This window comes from Misgurnus anguillicaudatus, chromosome 5 (assembly GCF_027580225.2).
Source record: "Misgurnus anguillicaudatus chromosome 5, ASM2758022v2, whole genome shotgun sequence".
Taxonomy (NCBI): Eukaryota; Metazoa; Chordata; class Actinopteri; order Cypriniformes; family Cobitidae; genus Misgurnus; species Misgurnus anguillicaudatus.
Window position 1 is genome coordinate 29124624 of NC_073341.2, and position 14987 is coordinate 29139610.

General features: G+C 38.4%; 1 protein-coding gene across 1 annotated transcript in view; it reads left to right on the plus strand.

Annotated features, from left to right (window-relative positions):
* adamts10 (ADAM metallopeptidase with thrombospondin type 1 motif, 10) overlaps window positions 1–14987 on the plus strand; it is a 64705-nt gene that overhangs the window by 37656 nt on the left and 12062 nt on the right. The window contains exons 16-17 of the mRNA XM_073867938.1: window positions 4890–5023; window positions 6457–6580. Of these exons, the coding sequence (XP_073724039.1) occupies window positions 4890–5023; window positions 6457–6580 (258 nt within the window). The remainder of the gene's footprint in view (window positions 1–4889; window positions 5024–6456; window positions 6581–14987) is intronic.

Sequence of the window (14987 nt, forward strand, 5' to 3'; positions counted from 1 at the left end):
ACATGATCAAAATGCTCAATAAATCACTGTGACAGTACAGTAGGTGACCTGAAAGTAAAAATTAGCATAAAAGACAACAATTTGTGCTAATGCCTGGTATAGTACCTGTTGTGGCATTGCCCCTAAGATTACAACACATACTTGCATTATGAATTGCATTGACTTTTGGAAAATTGAGCTTGCATGCATTCAAACACAAAAAAATTCACATTCATACAGAGTAGGTTTTTAGCCTAACCTGTGCTCTTTTGAACTGACAATTTTTTGCATATCTATATTTTTTTTTCCGATTCCCCCTTTTCCTCCCCCATCTCATACACATTTTCTTCTTTGTCTCCGAGGGAATGTGCTGTGGGAGACGATTTTCCCTTCAATGTGCTTCATTTTCTATTTCTCAAATTTGTATGGCCGTAGCAGAGGAGACAAGGGGGATAAAGCAGATATGTGTGTGTGTTTTTGTGTGGATTTTAATCAGATTCAGCTGCTTGATATCCATAAGCAAACCATTTAAATATCTACTTCCTCTGACTCCGTCACCCCCCATCTTGGGCCCCCCATTCTTCTGCTACCCAAGGATGTATCAGCAGTGGAAGAATAAACTAAGTTACATAAACCACACAAGCTCATTAAAATACCACATGCAGCCATAGGACTCTACAGAGTGTTGGCGGCTGTCCCGTAGAGTTAGTATAGTTATAAAGCTCAGTTTGGCTGCATATGGTATTCCTATTGTTAAAGGCCCATTAAACAAAGGAGCTAATTTGCCTGCATTTGTTAGCAAGTTGTGCATTGTGTAATGTTATAAAGTTAACCATTCATAACACATGAAGAGTCAGCTTTACACAAAACAAAGCATGAAGTGTATTAGAATAGCATATTGGCATACCACCAATGTGTGTGTTCACTTGAAAGATTGGGGTTTAAAACTTAACAGGAGTTTCATTCTGTGTATCCCATGTCATGTACTTGTAGTAACAAGATCTTGTCAATGTCTTTTTAAATAAAAACTTTGTAACATCTAAGCTTTAAACAAAATGTACATACAGACACTTACGAAGCTTATAACGATATTAAGGTTATCACAGACTCACTGTAAAAAGTAAAAGCTGTTCTACTTAAAAATCTTAATTGGTAACACCTAAAAACTTACATTTTCTTTTCTTTAAAGGCTGGGTGCATGATCTCTGAAACCCAATGTTGACATTTGAAATCACCTAAACAAACACGCCCCTACCCCAATAGAATCTGGACCTTCTTTTGATAGACCCGCCCCACATATACGCAACCCAGGCAATGATGTCGGTTAGTAGACACACCCCCCTTTACTGCTGAATGGCTACACGAGTGTTTTGGTAGTCGTCCCGACTCCCTTTTCCAAAGTGTTTTTCAAAAATCATGCACCCGTCTTTAAGAGGCGTTTAAACACAGCTAAAAACTGCAGGCGGGCGCCGACTGTGGGTGCTTGCCGGCGTTTTTTCAGCTTAGCGCTTTGGTTGCCATGATACTTCTGCTTTGTTCATTAGTCATTGAACGATGCGCTGTTTGGTTGTTCCTCCACTGTGATTGGATGGCCGAGTGAGAAGTGACATTGATGAGTGAGCGTTTCACCCAAAGTTGAACGGACGCTCAGCGTGAAAAAAAAGTCAGCAACTGTCGTTTTTGAAAATTGCGGCGCTTCCACTGGAAACAATTGAAAACGTACGTCGACCGCCACCGTAAACACCTTGTGGTTGCACGCCCCTAAGTGAAAAATTTAAGTTGAAAAAACTTGTAGAATTACTTTAGGGGGGCGGTTAACGGTATTTCAATCATTCTGACTTATTAAGACAGTTTAAGAGTTGGATTTCTCATGCTAAACATAGGCAAAGTGTCAAAAAAGCAGTTGGATGTGTGACAGAGTATTTTTGTGCCGAATGCACCAGGGTTCGTACAAGTTTTGGAAAGTTTTTTTGAACATGGGTACGTTACCTACCATGGGTAGGCATGTGTCATATTTCTTTTATGGGCACTTCACCCGGAAAAGCACACCTACACGTCAATCAGTGGGAGAACAAAACAATGAGGACGCTAGAAGTCACAGACATCAGTTGACGCGACAGCTTTGTTGTATATCAAGACTCAACAATTGCACGAAAGAAGAAGTTTGTTTTTGGATGTAAGAAGAAGAAAGCCTTGTTTAGCTTTTGAAGTAAGCCAGCCTTATGGAAATAATGGATATAGTTTGTTTATCCGGGGTAGCAGCGTTTTTTTGTTCAGAAGTCCCAACCAGGTCATGAGTTGTAGGCGTAAGTAAGACCTCTGTGTTATATTACAAATCTGCACGTAAGTGCATATAATGTCAACAACACAAATCATAAGTTATCCAGAGCTAATGTGTCTGCCCTTTTCTAACTATAGTTCAATTATAAATGGATACAAATGTCTAAATATGTGAGAAAAAGCAGCACAATTATAACAAAAGATTTTTTTATATGTGACCCAGTCTGTAATAACCATAATACAATTTCAAAAATCAAATTCTGAGATAATGAGCAACGAAGTTTGAGTTTATCCATTCATTTCATTATGATTTCAATCTTTGACGTGACTTTATTCAATCAATATTAAATATATGAACAAAAATAAATTTGACACACGATTTTTTATAAGACAGGCACATTTATTTTGTTGGCACCCAGCAATCATTCTTGTAGCCTATTTAAAACAATGGCAAGAATTACACTAACATTAGCTGTTTTCATATCGTACGTGCTGAGGGGTTAGTTGTAACACAGCATTACAATTAACCCAGCTGGGTCAAAATATTTTCAAGCCCACCAAATTAGTTGCTAAGAGCTGCAGACATATTTCAAAACGATGCTATGTTTTAGTCAACAAAACACTGATTAATATGACATAGCATTGGTTTTTGTATCTTACACACCCAACTTAGACACCGAAAAAAAAACATATGATGAAAAAATTTACTTACATGGCAAAAAAACATTATTCATTTTCAATAATTTTCAATAAAAATACCAGAAAAACAAAACGCCAACCTTGTGCAATAATGTAAACAGTTTGTGTTACAACTAACCCCGCGTTAGGTTTTTTAAACAGAAACAGTGTGTGTTATGGGAGCTTTATGGGAGTTTTTCTGTGACGCTCTGCTCCCATCGCGCTGGTAAAGTTGCTCGATCAGCTAAGCCAGCTGCGTTTTCTGGGTCAGATTATTGATGAAGTAGTAAAGTCGATATTATCTCCTGGCTTTCACTATTGCTTTGGGAGCTCATCTTTCAAAACATGGTAAGGAGCGTCCCATTTCCGATTACGTAATTAAAGTATTCGGGCAATCACAACGCACTGGATAGCTGGCCAATCGGGCACACTGCACTTTCTCAGAACGATTAGCTTTGTACAAATCTACCTGTTACAGAAGGGCAGGACTTAAAGATGCTACCAAAATTTACTTTATGGGGAAAATAATGCGTTTTTGAACCATAAACCACGCGAACACTAGCCTGGCTAACACCAGACCAGTCTCATAGAGAATGAAACGTGGTCTGGGACCACATGCTAATTTTCTCGTATTTGAGGCGTGGTTTACGAATGCCCAGAGCCATTTATTGGGCACTAAAATGTCTACCAAATGCATCTGTACGTAGCTCATAGCCAATTGTTTCAATTATACCAGATGACGTATGTAGAGCGACATAAATTCGAACGTAAACAACTTTTATTGGTACGTGGGCACACAGCTGAAAGCTATGCAACTAAACCGGTAGCTGTATATTAATATTGAAAAGCAACACAATTTAGTGGCACTGTGCCAACCACAGTACAGGCATAATGACAATATGATAGTAATATATACTACTTACCATTTATAAGTTAAATGGACTTCGTCAATGACAATGCCTAGCGGGTTGGTCCTATAAAACTCTGTGGCTATCATGTCTTGCCATATCCAAACATCCTTCTTGGATATGAAATTGTTTAATACCAAAAGTTGCTCTTTTTTTAAATAAACTTGGGTTCAAAACTACTTTGAACACTATTTAAGGCTGCATTGAAAAGTAATTTCGCATCTGGTGCCATTTTAGATAAACAAAACTGCTTTGGTGTGTTGCATAGACCTCATCGTCGTCTTGCTGCCTCCTCCCCATTCTGTGATTGTTTCCCTATTTCAGGGGCAAAATTGGTCCATAGTTTCCATGCTAGACTTGCAGCGTGAATACATTTGCACCCAAGGCAGCATGGGGAAACCCAGGCTACGTGAACACATTATATAACCCCAAATACACAAATTAATGTGCTTTTTACCCACAACATATGGGCTCTTTAAGATAAAATACTTCAAATTTGTACTTTTTACAGTGCAGATTACAGTATTTCATACAGAAGCTTAGGAAAGCTTGCATATCAAGTATTAATCTTCAGTCTCAGATGTTTTAAATAAAAAGACATGCATGTTAGACACAAGGTACAAAATTGATAATAATTGAAATTGAGTATAATAATAAAACAGAGCTATAAAAATCTCAGATATTGTGCACTTTAAAGTATCGTCTTATTTGTGTCTTGGCACATAAAAGTAGAAACGTTGAGTTCCCACTCTAAACCTCCAGATGAAAAGGCTCTGTTTTAAGACCTAGACCAAAGTCTCCATTTGCTTTCTATTTTATGTCAATTAAGACATTAAAAAAAACTTTCCATTGTGATTTTTTTCTTTTTTCATCAGATGTACTGCAGAATCAGCATGTTGCACTTTATTCAGTGACTTATTTACTTTCATCCCTATATCTTGTTAAGGAAAGTCTGCCAGGCCACCTCTTGTTCTTCGTATTTGCGGCATGTTTCTAACTAAACGATGATTGTTGTGGTGTGATGTTTTGCGCATTTGGCCGCAGGTGGGGTGAAGTCATGCTCGCTGAACTGCCTGGCAGAAGGCTATAACTTCTACACTGAACGCGCTCCAGCTGTGGTGGATGGCACGCCATGCAGAGGCGACTCTCTGGACGTGTGCGTTAATGGAGAGTGTAAGGTAAGACGCCAAGTTTTCACATGACATCGCTTGCAATCAAAGCTTTTTTCTACTTTTAGTGATTGACATGCACATCCCTCAGTCTCTGAACGGTTGTTTGGAGGTTTACAGTAACAATGTGATGCATCCTGGTTTTGATTAAATAAAAAATCTTTTCTGACCCTTCAGTCATTTACTGACAAACAGGTGAGTTTTTATGTAGATGTACGTTTCAATCAGTTCCAGTCAGCTCTGAAGGTCCTGTTCAGATTTTAGAAATGGCACAGAACAAAATTAAACAGGTCAGAATGAAACAGCCCATTTGACACATGTCAGATCGAATGAATGCGTTAACAGCGTCAAGCACATTTAATTAATTACATACGTTGGGAAGTTGAAATCTCTTGTTGTTCTGCGTTTGCTCCTTTGGGCCGAGTTGGGACGCTTTTATCCCTGTGCTCTCGTCCAGACCGACGGTTCTGTTTATCAATTCAGTTCAGCCCAGCCTCGTTCTGCTGTATTCTGAATGTTTGGAGAACTCGGTGACCCTCCAAATCCATCTGTCCGCAGTACAGGCAGCTGAACATGATCACTGTGGTTCTCCCTCTCTCCTTGCCTTTCGCTCTCAATCTTTCTCCTTTTTTTCTTTCTCTCCTCTTTTATCTTATTTTTGTGTGTGTATAAAACCAAAGGTCAACAGGGGCAGAAATTAATGTTTGCAGCCTAATTGCATTCAAACCAAGAGTATTAGTCTGTTGTTGTGAGAAAATTCGTCACAAATTTGCAGGTTACGGTATCTAGGCCAGGTCAACAAGTCTTTGGGGCTTTAGTGGGATTGTTTTGTGAATTTGCACAACCCTGGATTTGGAAGGACTCATGGGCTGATATTCACAAAGCATTTTTTGTCTTACTTATAAGATCCTCACCACAGAGCAGTGGTTTCTTGAACAAACTAAAAGGTTTGCCAACCAGAAAGTAAAGTTCAAGATGTTGGACAGCCGTAGTCACCCTTTGTTCTTTGCATTTTTTCCACATATAATGAAAGTGAATGGAAGCAGTGGCTAACATTCTTCCTAACATCTCCTTTTGTGTTCAAGCGAAGAAAGTCATACGGGTTTGCAGCAAGATGCGAGTAAGTAAATAATGACAGAATTTTGGATCGGCAATCCTTTAAAAATGTCTGGATTGTGCGCATGTTTGGCCCTTTTTATTCCTGTTATTTAGCTGACACTATTCATCAAAAATGAAGGCTGAAAAGTACTTTCGGTAATAGTTTGTCTGGAAAAAAACGGCTGTTCTTTGCACAGAGGTTTTGTGTCGGTTCGTTTCGCGTGAGGGTGTGCAAAGAAACATCTGCCAATTTTTTTTTTTTTTACATAACTTTCCCACTGGCAGTCAGCACTGACCTTTGCTTTGACCTCTGACCCCTCTACATATTTTGTACCTATTTGCAGCATGTGGGCTGTGACCGGATCCTAGGCTCAGATGTTCGGGAAGACCGCTGCCGTGTTTGTGGAGGAGACGGGAGCAGCTGTGAGGTCATCGAGGGGGTGTTCAATGACTCCTTGTCCGAAGGAGGTACTGAGCGTGTGCACTTTGTTGGAACAATTTGCTTCAATATGTCCAAAATAAACACACACAAGTTTCCACAGACAGTTCGGTTTTGGATAAACATGTTTTGTCTCATGAAATAATGTTTTAGGTGTTAAATACACCCTTAAAGGCAATTCAGTACAGCTTCTATAGCTGTGGATTTATAGTTGGTGTTAAAATACAATCCGCTTATGTTTCACTAAAGCTCATTTCATTACAAAGTTGGGTGCTAATATGTTGTTCCTGTTATTTTTACTATAACTTAAATACTTTATTACTGGGCCTGTGTGCAGGTTCATGCATTTTTTACTTGGGGACCTTAAAGTTTAACTTGAGCCATCACATTGGTTCTTATGGTGCTTTTCCATTGCCTAGACCCCACGGTTTGGTTTGGTTTGGGTCAGGTCGGGTCAGCTCACCCCACTTTGGCTTGGTTAGCTTTTCTATCGAGTTTAGTAACACTTCGGAGTGGGAGGGATTTTAGGCGTGTCGTTATATTTGCGCTGTCTACTGCTGTGACATCATATTAGTGAGGGCGTTGTTGTACATTCCCATACATTTATTTATTTTTCAGTCCGCCACAAATTTAAAATTGACCACCACAAATAGATGTTTGCACATTGCGTTTATCAATACCTCTGTCTCACATGACAGTTTCTGTACAAACACCCATGGCGTCAGTCAACGCGCTCCGCTGAGCCTCATTTAATTTGCATTTAAGCATATATGCGGATGTGCGCCTCGCGTATGTGCCGCCACAAACTGCAAGTCTGAAAAAAAATGGTATGGTGTTTACTGATTCTCAACATGTGGATGTTTTTCATCGCTAAAAGGGAGTTTGGGAACTTATAGGAGAGCACAGATGACAACATATGTTTGCTCGAGACAGCGCAAGCTAGCACTAAAGGTAAAGCTAATCTTTTACATTAAAGTGATGATGTTGGTAGTGACGATTCTCTCAAACCAATCAGTGATATACAGTGTCACGCATCACGTTTTGGTATTAGCTCTGCTCGCTTGAAACCCCAACCGAGGTGGTACTAAAAAAAAGTATTTGGTACTATGTACTGCACCCAGTGGAAACGCCCCCAAAAGTAAGCTGACCCGACCCAAACCCCGTGGGGGTACTATTCAATGGAAAGCGCCATTAGATAAACCACGTCAGCTCAAAGCTTTGCAACTTTTTTACATACCACCCACAATTGACCTATCTCTAAGCCCCGCCTTAGTTACACTTTTAATTCGGACAATCAAAAGGTTGCTAGTGGTTTTACAATAGGAGCTTTCAGTTTGAAAACCTTGTCACAGGATTTTTTGATATATTTTGGACACAGAGGGATCACCTTTCATCGAGGATCATTCAAGTGGGACTTAAATATGACACAAAGGGATATTATTATAAAGATTTTAATATAAATATGATGGGAAGAGAGATTAATTTGGAAGTGAGGGTTTACATACCCTACTGAAAAATCCAGCTAAGACCAGCATAAGCAGGTGAGCTGGTTTTAGCTGGTCCCCAGCTTGGTTTTAGCTAGTTTTGCTGGTGTAGCAAGCTGGTCTACCTGTGTTTTGGTCACATTTTAAGCTGGTCTAGCTGGACTTAGCTGGCCATGCTGGAATACCAGCTGGCCCACCAGCATGACCAGCTCTGTCAGGCTGGGAGGACCAGCGTAAACCACCTTAAACCAGCTAAAACCAGCTACCAGCTTATGCTGGTTTTCGCTGGATTTTTCAGTAGGGTAGCACAATGCAAGCGGGTGAAGCCTCATGTTACGGTCGTCATGATCGCAGATGACATCAGGATTAACACTGTTCCTTGCAGGTTAAACAGTTTAATATGGGAGGCACTGAACGTTAGCTAACATTAGCACAAGCTATTTACTTAACTATTTACCAGAGGCTGTTTTAGTACATAATGATTGCGAATAAATAAGGTTAGGTGATGTTAGACCAACGCATTTTTTATGTACATATAAAAAACACACAACACCTAACAATAATAATAAAATGCATGTGACGGGCATTATTTGAAAATGACATCCCATGGTGCAATGCAAAATTTACTGCCATCAGAGCCATTTATTTATCTCTAGAAAAATGAGCAGAAGATGATGCATGTGGTAGGGATTTTTTTAATGATGGTAAACATAGTCCATATTAAAGGGGACAAAGAATGAAAAACCATTTTTACCTTGCTTTGTTGAATAATGATAGTCTACCCGCATTCACGAACATCCAAAAAGTGCTAGACATGCTAAACATCTCAGTCTCATAGAAATTCCTCTTTTAGAAATGTCAGCCAAAAACGGCCCAATCTGAAAAACTGATGCTTATGACATCACAGGCATCTCACTGGCCCTCCACCTTAAAATAATTGGCTACATTTTTTGAGTGGCAGCAAAGTCAGCCAATCAGTAATGAGATTGCAAGTTAAACCAGTAGGGGGAGCCAAATAGATGCAAAACCACTTGTTTAAAATCACCCACTTTAATAGAGCTATCTGAGAGAGGTTTTTAGGAAGCTTCTAAGGCATTACAGACCCAAACAAAAATTTTTTTGTCTACATGTCACATCACAGAACAAGGATAAATACCCCGTTCAATCATTCTATGACACCTTTAAGACAGCTCCTCTAAACAATTCCCAATCTAGCTTAGTCTGTAGGCCTAACTGTTGATTATTAACTGGGGTGATATTAAGTCATGAATATGAAAACTGACATGTTTTTATGGTCTTGGTCTCGACTCGGTCTTGACTCCCAAACGACTCGGTATTGACTCAGACTTGGTTCCTCAAAGACTCGGTCTTGACTCGGACTCGACTGTATTTTAGAACCACCGGACTCGGTCTCGATTCGGTCTCGACTGTTCAAAGACTCGGTCTTGACTCGAACTCGGCATAGCCGGTCTCGTCCCCATCACTAGTTAGCACAGATAAAAGCATTGTTCCTTTGACTTATCTTATAGCAAATGTACATGCAAATGTATACATCCTTGTTGATCTGGACATTACGTGGCATTTTGCTCTGTCTGGTTTGGGTTTAGAAAATGGATTAAAATAAATTTTATTGCCCATCCTACCAAGATAACTGGTATTAGTGTAATAAGTACCCCAGGCACATTGTTTTACCATTTTGGCAGCATAAACACAATAAAATCGATGTAAGCTCATGATTTTACCTTGCTTTTATATGGAGCTAAAACCTGTAATTGTCCGAGTTCCGGTCCCAGCACAACTGATACTCAACTGCCATTGGCTCATCTGCGTTCGAGGAGTGGGGCTTAGCGATAGGTCCATCCTGGGTGCAGTGGTACCGCACTTTGCAAGGTGCATAACAGTTAACTTGTGGGAGCAAGCTTGTCTTCTATGCAGATATGGTTTGTTAGAGCAGTGGTTTTCAAACTGGGGGCCGCGAGATGGTGCCAGGGGTGCCCAGTTTTATGACATTTTATAAAATACATTAATTTATCATGAATTTTGTGTAATTAAACCAAAAAAATAAGGCCACTAACCAAAAGCACTACTTTTTGGTATTTATTTTTTTTTTTATTAAAATGTTGAGTATTAGAACAGTTTTTTGTCACAAATTTTCTTTGGGGGGGCTGCACCGTACACAAGGGGGGCCGCACGCTGAAAAAGTTTGGGAACCACTGTGTTAGAGAAGGTCCTAGATATTAGCAGGAATTTCAATTTGTATTAAGCCTACACCGACATTCATGTGATGATGGCATTTGTGTATAGTTTATAGTAATTATTTTGGAATATTTTGAACCTTGGCTTCCAAGGTTGAATACTTTGCTGCACATGTTTTTTCCGTTATGTCAGTTGCATTTTCATGCACGGTGCACAGATTTATTACTCCAGTGGCCATGTTTGCACCATGACCTGAATTTTTTAGTGATAGCAGGATAGAAAGCAAATGCAAATAAACATTGCTATTAGCAAGCACAACTTCCCTTGAAAGAGAATAATATAATGTAGTTACAGTAAGTAAAAAAGTATCTGTTCCTTTTGCTCTTGTTAGTAAGCCTCAATTGAGTAGTTCTCCCCAGATCTCAGAAATGTGTGCCTGTCACACACTTTGAGGTACTGGAAGGAGCCTTGGCCGGTTCCCATGGTGTCTGGGGGAGTATTTCAAGTCTTGGATGTAACCCATAAGGCTAAATGAATTGATGCTTCTTTGAGTGTCCAGAAGCGAGACTATTGCTCCTTACTTAAGTATGGTACACAGACCTTTAAACCCGCTGATAATCCAGCTTTCCTGTTCTCCAGTCAGAGCTTCTCAGCCTGCATCCAGAAAAGTATGTCATGATATGGAAAAGTTAAATGCATTGAGAGTATTGTAAATGCAACTTGCACCTTGACATGTGTGTAGATGGCACACTTCAGACTTCATGTTCTGAAAAGCAATTTAATTCAGAACAATGTGTGTACTTGTGTAACGTACATCATGCTTCAGGTCAGGTATGTGTTGGACAGCTGCCTCGCTGTTGAGGGGTGCGCAGGGACCCCAACCGTTCTCTAAAGGCGTTTCATAATTACCTGCTCACATGCAAGGACTTTGCCTGTTCTTCGTCCCTTGAAAGCTGTAATCCCTGGAATACAGGCCATGTCAAATTCTTTCCTCTAATTCACTTTAAAACATACACACTGTACTCAGGTTTGTTAGCTGATATGAAGATATATACTTTGTATATGAAGTTTTGGTTATAAAAAAACACATTGCAGGAAATATGAACCTGTCTGTGAAAACCCAGCTAACTTATTATTTGTGATTTACTGTTTTCTTCATAAAGTCGTCGTACATAATGTAAAGAACATTCTGTGAATATATGAAGAATTTGGTTCCAAAATGCGATAAATGCCTTTTTTAGTAACAACCAAAATCAGTATTGTATCAAGTCAGTTTTAAAAAGTTAATTCTTAATTTTATGCAAAATCCGATATCTGTCGTATTATTTTATTTGAATTCAATGAAAATCTAGGGGTGTCCTCGACGAAGGATTTACATATTCAAATTAGAATCTTTCTATAGTCCACCGATAGGAGAATCATCCATGTGTGTGTGCATGGGTTGGGAGGGGGCCAGACCAGGTACAAACGGGTAACTTTTATTTTCTTTCACAAGCAGCACACAGAAACAACTTTCTGATAAAGTGACCAAAGCTGTCTTTTAAGTGATGAACGAAGACAAAGCTGACGATGCATTCATATTTTTTAAGTTAAAATGAAAGGCAACATAAACATTTGTTAAATGATTCCTCATAACATTTTAAAGCCACGATCTACAGAACATCACACAAAGATATTACCAAAAAATGTTATAACTAAACCTAAAAAATAACAAATGTGATCCTGCCTTGGAAACCCCGGCTACAATTCAGTGTTTTTATTTAATTTTACGATTTAGCACGTCAAAGCAGTCATGACCAAAAAACCGATAAATGACATATGTTATGTGATTGTTACAGTAAATGATAAAAAGTTAGCTTTATATACAATTCATTAAACGTTAATTTATAACAAGAAAACACTGAAATTAATGATTTTGTAGACACTACGCTTTTTATTTAGCACAGAAATACTGCTTGCTTTCTTTAACTTTGATCATCTCTATTCACTTAAAAACACCTGATGATTCTTATACTATTTATTTCAGGAATCTCTTTTCTATCATTTGAAAGTGAACCATAATATAATATCACAAGAAAGACAGTCGTGTCAGGCATAAATATAGGTTCGGTGCAGATACTTTCTGTGTCATCACCGAAATTTAAAGAAACAGCTTACCTGTTTTGTAGTTTAACTTTATGTTTAATTTGATGAACTCCTAAATATGAGACGAAGAGCACCTAGCGCGTTCGGCTAAATTGCATGCGCCAGCATCATGGCCAGAACGCAAACAGCGCAATATCAATGCAACGAAAATCAATCCAAAATTCGACTTAAAATAGATACGAAATTAACGTTTATAATAATTTTTTTTTTTATAAAATAAGGTCAGAAGTAACAAGGTGCAGAACAAATATGTGCAAAATGCCTGAAGTGCACGGAAACAAATCACAAGCCAAATAGTTAAATCAGATAACCCAGAGTGATTTGATTTATAAATAAAATAAAATAAAGAAATTATTAAAATAACGAAAGTATAACCAGAATTGCCAGCTTTGTCGAAACAAAGAGGCAATGGTTTATTAACATAGAACCTATGGACGTGTAGCCCTGTCCTGGGGGTTGTTGGATTTATTAACGCATTTTAAAAATATTTATTGAAAAGCTACTTCTTCACATAGTATTTGCATAGCATTATCATAATAGGCTGTATGTTAATATATTGGGAGAAAGCTGTTATATGCGAAATCAGATAATGTGCACCCATATATGGCAAAAATGAAATGATGCTCTTTTCATAACACGTCTTTGATTGATAGTCGAATCAGGGTTCTCCTATTGGTGCATCGAATCTTCGACTATTCGGGGTCACCCCTACGAAAATCGTGCAGGATCGAAACATTTTACAGCTGATCGCTGTCAAAAAAGTTCAGCGACGACATCATGACAGCAGCAATAACAGTGTTCTTAATATGACAGTGTTTTGTTTAATGCCATTAATGTTTTTTTAGTGTATAGACGGTTTTAGCAGTAACAACATAAACAAGCCGCTGTCGCGGTCCGCACGTAACTTCCGGTAAACTCCGCTAATAATAAATAACAACAAAGTACTTTAAACGTAGTTTATTTATATAACAAGCAAAAAAACAACACATAGATTATTTAGGAAACCAAAACATTTGTTATTTTTGACGAGGAATTTGTTCAAGAGATCAGTTTAGCAACTAGTCAGACCATTAAAAAAACGAAACCGGAAGTGAAGTTCGGATCCAGACGTGTATCACGTGCGTCCGATGAAACCGTCTATACCACTAGTCAACTAAATGAATATAACATGGCAAAGATGAATGCACATTTATATATTGATTCAATAGATTTATAACATTTTGAAAAAAAACTTGGATTTATTGCATTATGCGGAAAAAATATAAAATTTGTATAATAAATCTTTGAAAATGAAATTATGGATTTGAATTTATAATGTTATTAAACTAAAAATGCTATGTGAAAGTTTGTAACAGAGAATAGTGGTTTTGGTCTTGTCAATTTCTTGGTATAGAAAACACATTTTTACCAAAATTAGTCGAAATAGATTTATTGCGTTTTGGAACCAAACTCTCCATATAACCTTGATATATTTAATATATCCGAGAAAGACAATATCAGGAGTGAAATCAATCGAAAACCAATGAGTAAAATCGAACTTTGATGCTCCAAATCTCATACTTCAACTATGAGACTTTATCCTGGATTTTACAGACAGGATCACATACTGTAAAATGTATTTGACTGTAATACACTTTGTTACAATTGTATATCATATATATATGATTTATTTGAGATTAAAAAGGATTGTTCATGGAATCACTGTTTTTATATTTATTAGGTTATGTGAATGAGCTTTCCAGTAAAGATTTGTGGCTAGGGGTAGGAATGGAAATTAAATTTAGCACTTTTAATGGTTAAATTTGTGTTAGCTTTGATTTATTAGGCTTGTGCGTCATCCTTTTATTGACCATAGCTATCACCCACACAGATAGCTAGTGAGTAGTTGCATACATGGCACTGAAGGGTTCTGATGCTGTTTTGGGAGATGGCAGGACTCGGATGTGGGCAGGTTTAGTGTGAGTTGTGGTGTTGAACAGGCTGCTGGATCGGTGCTGGGATTTTATATAACCCTAAGGGCTATAGGGTTGTTCTCAGCTGCAGGAAGCCCAAGTGGGCCACTCCCTGGGCGTGCAGCAGAGAAAATTAACCGCAACGGTTAGCCGAAATCAGGATGCTGGGCTATTGTTGGCTTCAGCCTTGTTTGTAAGTTTATGGTTCCTAAAGTCTTTCACTTAAGTAAGGTAACGAAGTATTTGAACTTTACTACACTCTTTAAAAACGGTTGTGTTAAAAACGACACAGCGCCAGAATGCCCACCACACACCAGCTTATTAGTGGAGAGGAGACAGAGTGATATAGCCAAATTAGTATATATGGGGATAATTAGTATGCCAATGGGCAAGTTTGGCCAGAATGCCGGGGCACACCCCTACTCTTTTTCGAATGACATCCTGGGATTTTTAATGAAGACAGAGAATCAGGACCTCGGTCTCTTCCGAAGAATTTAACACATCTTGTGTTATCCCTTTTATTTGTTTTATACTGTAAGGGTGGTTTCCCGGAGTTTAGATGGGCCAAGACTTAGTTATTAGAACATATAAGTAGTTTTTACAATCATATCTTACCAAAAAATTACTGGTTTGCATCTTGAGACACCAAACAATGACAC